This window comes from Juglans regia, chromosome 6, assembly GCF_001411555.2.
Source record: "Juglans regia cultivar Chandler chromosome 6, Walnut 2.0, whole genome shotgun sequence".
Lineage (NCBI taxonomy): Eukaryota > Viridiplantae > Streptophyta > Magnoliopsida > Fagales > Juglandaceae > Juglans > Juglans regia.
The window spans coordinates 25,228,340-25,231,108 of NC_049906.1; the positions used below are offsets into that span (position 1 = coordinate 25,228,340).

The 2,769-nt window shown below is 35.4% G+C and overlaps 1 protein-coding gene across 1 annotated transcript; it reads right to left on the bottom strand.

Moving 5' to 3' along the window:
* Positions 1-1,205: 1,205 nt before the first annotated feature.
* On the bottom strand, positions 1,206-1,999 carry LOC108997264. The gene is made up of 3 exons (XM_018973452.2): positions 1,890-1,999; positions 1,712-1,791; positions 1,206-1,625 (listed from the first exon to the last, which is right to left on the bottom strand). Exons 1-3 carry the CDS (start codon positions 1,969-1,971, stop codon positions 1,335-1,337), a joined length of 453 nt encoding a protein of 150 aa, XP_018828997.2. The 5' UTR covers positions 1,972-1,999; the 3' UTR covers positions 1,206-1,334.
* Positions 2,000-2,769: the final 770 nt, after the last annotated feature.

Here is a 2,769-nt window from a genome sequence, read left to right on the forward strand (position 1 = left end):
GTATAAGACTGCTTTTGTTACCCCTTTTGGTCATTTCGAATGGAACGTCATGCCTTTTGGCCTTAAAAACGCTCCCAGTGAATTCCAAAATATCATGAACGATATTTTTAATTCGTTCTCTACTTTCACCATCGTTTATATCGACGATGTTCTTGTTTTTTCTAAATCTATTGATGAACATTGGAAACACTTGAATTCGTTCCTTGACATCATTAGATACAATGGTCTTGTTGTTTTGGCAACAAAAATAAAATTGTTCCAAACCAAGATTAGATTCCTTGGTTATGACATCTCTGAAGGCAAAATCAAGCCAATCCAAAGAGCCATTGAATTTGCTAACAAATTCTCTGATGTCATTCTTGATAAAAAATAATTGCAGAGGTTCTTAGGATCTCTCAATTATATTGCTGATTTCTACAAGGATATGAGGAAACAATGTCGTCCTTTGTTTAAACAACTTCTTTCCAATCCTCCTCCTTGGACAGAAATCCATACAAATCTAGTAAGGAAAATCAAAGCACATGTTAAAACTCTTCCGTGCCTTGGTATATAGTTCGAACGTAAAACCATTTCTCGTCTACCTTTAGTGACGGGTTCCTAAAACCATCACAGAAAATGACTTTTTTTGACAGTTTTAGGACTTTCACAAATTTAAAACCGTCACAAAAACTCAATTATGTTGTAGTGTGTTAGAGCCCACACATCATGTATTCGAGGATCTTCTTGTAATCATGTACATTGTGAACAAGTTATAAATCACCATCGATGCAAAATATTGACTTAATAAGCTGTAAATTAAATATGTCAATCTTCAAAAATTTTATACAAAAGTCAGAGGACTTTTCTCCTAATGAGCCAAAATGGGCTTGAACATCAACACACACATCGATCGGACTTTCTTATACATGATGTAGATTATCCTTTGATCAGTTCTCCATAATGTTTATTGTTGGACCGTGAATTGATAACTCATCAAAAATTAATTATTACTAGAAAAGTTACATGCACTTAAAGCCTTCTACGAGATTCAACACATAGAAATATATAAAAGATAGAAAACCGGTATTACGGACATACCCAACACACATAAATGCATTCTTGTACATTAAAAAACCAATAAAAAACATTCTTGTACATTAAGAATGGGTTTATTATAAACATTAAGCCTCTATTGCATACATACAGGCTACGTATAATGACATTTCGTACTTGTTTTAATTATCGCTTACAAAACCAAAGATAGTAAATATTAGAAGGGAGTAAACATTAGTAAAGGGAAAGGCAGACTTGAACCAAAATTTGTGTCCCAAGGGACTTCTCTACTACTGGCCTCCTTAGTTATTCTTAGGTGGATGAGGTTTCGGGACGTGGTAATCAGCATTAAAAGCTACGAAACCAGCCATTTTGACATCGTCCTTGGGTCGAGGAACTGCTTTTATTCTCAATTTACAGTTTACATTCTGAATTCCAACATAACTGGCTGCACTCCCTTTAATCTTCAAATCGTCTCCTTTCAAACCTTCGTCTTTCACCATTCCCATATCCCTTTTAATCATCATTTTCCTTCCTGATCCAAGCCCTTTTCCAACGTACTCAGCCTCAGCTGGAACACCACCATAGATTTTCTGGTATAAAATCTTACTTTACTTAGAATCACACAATACCCATCATAAAGAAAATGATAACTTTGAGAACTACCATGGCTGTTTACCTCTTCAACATTCATACGAGTACTTCTTCTTCCTGCAGTTGGCAGCTCACGCGTTTCAGGAATCAGTGCTTGGCCCGGAGCTAAAAGAAAAATATTTAGGAAATATCTTTGGGAATACCTTTAACTGAAATCTAAATTTCAACAAAGTCGATGGAAAGAAAGAAAGTTACTTATGTACCTTCAGTTTGTGCAATAGATCGAGAGTCTCTTACATGTAGCACCAGGAACATAAGTATAAAGCTAACGACCCTTATGGACATTGTTCTGTCCTTTCTTCTTTGGTATATATGTTTGTTCGTTGAGCAACAAAGGAGAGGAATTAGTGAAAGACAAGTTGCATCGATCTTTATAGACTAGTCCAGACCCTGGTCAAAGCTAGGTTTCCGACCCTTACCCTTTCTCCATTTCCTAGAATAAATATGATTAATAAGTACATGCAGTTACTTAGGAAGACTAAAAGGGCAAAAAAAAGGTGTTCAAATTAGCTTGAGTTGTGAAAAGTTGAAACTGGATTCTCAGCTGGCTTCAAACTGTTAGGGAAAAGGTCTATAATCGCGTGGAATGTCAGATGTTGGTGTTCAGCGCTTGTCTGCCGCCATGCATGCAACGAGGAGTGTTTTTTTTGGTGTCCAAGGTTGACCAGAAACAAGCCCTAGGTTTCTGTTTTTATTTTATTTGGGTGATCCAAGTCCCCATATCAACAAGTACTTAAGAACTGTTCTGTGTCTAATATCACGAGGCGTAAATCTAAAAGGGAGATTGATTTAAAGACGAAAATTAAACTCATACAGCTGCCGCCCAAAAGTTGCCTTTGGCACGCTTTCTTATACAAATGAGGCTACCTGCCTACTATATGCTTAGACTAGGTTTTTAAATGTGAAGAGAGACCTTTTCATTTTCACAAGAGAAATGCTGGGATCCCGAAAATGGGTCCCGAGCATTTCTCCCGACAGTATTTTTTATGTTTTTTTTTATTTAATAATTAAGAAAATATTTTTTAATAATATCAAAAAAAAATTTAAAATATTTAAGAATACTAAAAAATTGAATAAAAATAA

Coding starts and splice junctions, on each gene's coding strand:
- LOC108997264 (XM_018973452.2), bottom strand. CDS start 1,971: ATGTCCATAAGGGTCGTTAGCTTTATACTTATGTTCCTGGTGCTACAT. Junction 1,792..1,889: donor ATCTATTGCACAAACTGAAG/GTACATAAGTAA, acceptor TTTTTCTTTTAG/CTCCGGGCCAAGCACTGATT. Junction 1,626..1,711: donor CTCGTATGAATGTTGAAGAG/GTAAACAGCCAT, acceptor ATTTTATACCAG/AAAATCTATGGTGGTGTTCC.